At 33.6% G+C, this 2939-nt stretch overlaps 1 protein-coding gene across 1 annotated transcript in view; it reads right to left on the bottom strand.

The window, feature by feature from the left end:
• Positions 1 to 2939, bottom strand: part of LOC106881390 (membrane-bound transcription factor site-2 protease) — a 29858-nt gene that overhangs the window by 16027 nt on the left and 10892 nt on the right. The window contains exons 2-4 of the mRNA XM_014931766.2: positions 2466 to 2735; positions 1035 to 1138; positions 362 to 608 (exon numbers count right to left, since the gene is read on the bottom strand). Coding sequence (XP_014787252.1) covers positions 362 to 608; positions 1035 to 1138; positions 2466 to 2735 — 621 coding nt within the window. The remainder of the gene's footprint in view (positions 1 to 361; positions 609 to 1034; positions 1139 to 2465; positions 2736 to 2939) is intronic.

The following is a 2939-nucleotide window of genomic DNA, read 5'->3' as shown; positions in this document are numbered from 1 at the left end:
GTTTGAAAGGAAACGTAGCACAAAGCCATGCCTGCACCTGTACCACACTTTTAAATATTAATAAAAACAAAGAAAATTTAAAATATAACTGAATTGTTTCATTCTCTGAAAATTATGATTAACATCATCATCATCATCATCATCATCGTTTAACGTCCGCTTTCCATGCTAGCATGGGTTGGATGATTTGACTGAGGACTGGTGAAACCGGATAGCAACACCAGGCTCCAATCTAAATTTGGCAGAGTTTCTACAGCTGGATGCCCTTCCTAATGCCAACCACTCAGAACAATTTTCTGTTATGATAGGAAACTGTTCTGAACACTTCAAATTAAACAAATAAGGGATTGATATCACTCACTTGTACTACATAGCTGACCACCACTGAGTTTCCAATCGTGTAGAATGGCAACAGACATGTAGGCAACAGCAGTAAAACCAGCAATGCCGCAAGTACAATAATGAAGTTGTGCCAGACACCAGCACAGTATATTCGCAGTTGTCGAATTGGTGCTATCACTTTCAGATGCTCAGTGGACATCTCAACAAAGGCTCCTGGATACAGTATCAAGATGAAAAATCCAAAACCGTTCACATGGACTTGTTCCCTAGCAAAAATTAAGAAATAACATTTGATATGCTGACATTTTAGATATCAACAATTAAATTAATATACATCCTTGAAATGACATTAGATTAAAATAATTATGTGCAGAGAGACATTAGATTAAAATAATTATGAGAGAGAGAGAGAACAAAGAGTTTGGTAAGTATAGCTCTGGGGTACAATGTTTGAGAATTATAGAAGTGACACCATTAGGACTAGTGGACTTGTTTGTTTAAAGTGAGTGGAAGTACTTTTCGACTAGATTTTGTTGGATGTGATAGCAAGTGTATCACTGATGTATGAATTTAATCAATAATATAAACTAGATATAGTAAAACTTTCACTTCAGTAGCATTGTACTGCAAAGACTAAAATCAAACACAAAAGAACAGAACTGTGTGTAAATTAGAACAAGGATCAACATTACCTGACAGCTGCAAGAGCATGACCAAATTCATGAAGAATTCCACAAATTAAAAGAGTCAGTAAATAGTATGACATCTGGCTTGTAGGTAAGTTCACACCTGGCATCTGGAAATATATTTTCAATATAAAATAACTTAAGTTACAGTAAACGGGACCCATTGGTACTATTATTTTATTGATTTCAGTCATTGGAAAAGAGTCATATTGGGATATCATCTTAAAGGTATGGTTGATTACATCATTTCTAGTACTTGACGGTTACTTATTTACATTGATGGCAAGCTTTTGTGTGTGTGTGTGTGTGTGTGTGTGTGAGAGAGAGAGAGAGAGAGAGAGAGAGTCCAGGAATCAAAACCACAATCTTATGTTTTTGAGTCCAACACCCAAACCACTAAGCCACGTACCTCCACATGATGATGATGATGTTAACACACACTGTTATAACTTCCCATTTATCGTTTTCCAAAATGATCTCTGATGCATGTCAAGTTTTTAAATAGTTCGTTTTAATATACTACGTGTATTAAATGAATATACAGCTAGCAAATAATAAATAATTGCTTGAAAATTTGACAGATACAGAGTTTAGCAGATATGTAACAGAAATAGCAGAGATCAGGAGAGAGGGGAAACATCAACCATTTCTGTTGATTCTCAATATATTACTGGTAGTATATTTTGACTCTGAGAGACTATTAACAAGTAGAGAATCTCTCTCTCTCTCTCTCTGTGTGCATGTTAATATTTGTAAACATATTCTTCCACCCTACAACAATATTGGATACAACACATTTTCAAAGTGAAGCTCTTACAAATGTAAGCAAAATAATGTTGGTGTCCAAGAAAGGTCTATAGATCACAATGTACAATAGATTTTGCCACAAGAAGTAAAAAATATATAGAAGGGATATCTTAAGTGTTGTTATGAGATATGTAAGTTGGCAAATAAATCCTGTACATATATTTCAGTAAATATACAAAAGTAAAACTGATTTCTTATATTGGCATAAGTAGCAGCCATAGTCATTTCAATTGATTCTCAGTATACTATTGGTACCAAATTTTGGCTCTGTGAAGAGATGAGCTGCAAAGTCAAATTCAGCTGAATTTGAACTAAGAACATGAAGGGACGTACCTAAATGCTGCAAGGCCTTTTTATTAGAGTTTTGATAATTCTATCATCCATCAACCTTTAAAAATTAATATTGATGGCTTATAAAATTATTATAGTTGTTATACAGAACATTTTTCAGTTTCTTTGGATGAGCCAAGAAAGCTAGAAAATATTTCATATCATTTCAAAAAATTGTTAAATGATTTTCATACTCAAACCTATAAGACTGAAGACTATATTTAAGATTAAACAACAACAACAACAACAACCAATGTCACTGCAACCACTTCCATTATCTGATAAATCAAAACAACATACCACTGGTGTTAATACTTGCTGGTCGACAGGCTGTTGACTTAAAGTGTTGAAAACCATCAGAGTGAGAACAAACAAAGATATCACCATGGAAATCAAACCAAAAGCAACACCAAATGAAAACCACATATGCATGAAGAGAGGCTTGAACTGACCGAGACGGAGAAATAGTCGATTGAAACATGTTGTGTACCAGCGTAGCTGACCGATGGAAATGGAAATACCTGTCTCTTCCAATAGACGAAGATAATGTAATGCAGTCAAATGGTAACTCTGCAAAGAGAAGACAAAATAAAAAGTAGTATCACATAAAAATCATGATAGTCCATAATTTGACACAGGCATTGCACTACTAGTTTAAAATTTGTGTATATGAATTGTTTATCATCTGGTCAATTAACACATACACTATATGATATATAGCCAAACTTGTATATATATATATATATATATATATATATATATATATATATATAT

This window comes from Octopus bimaculoides, chromosome 10 (assembly GCF_001194135.2).
Source record: "Octopus bimaculoides isolate UCB-OBI-ISO-001 chromosome 10, ASM119413v2, whole genome shotgun sequence".
Taxonomy (NCBI): Eukaryota; Metazoa; Mollusca; class Cephalopoda; order Octopoda; family Octopodidae; genus Octopus; species Octopus bimaculoides.
This window is presented reverse-complemented; position numbering and strand designations above follow the sequence as displayed.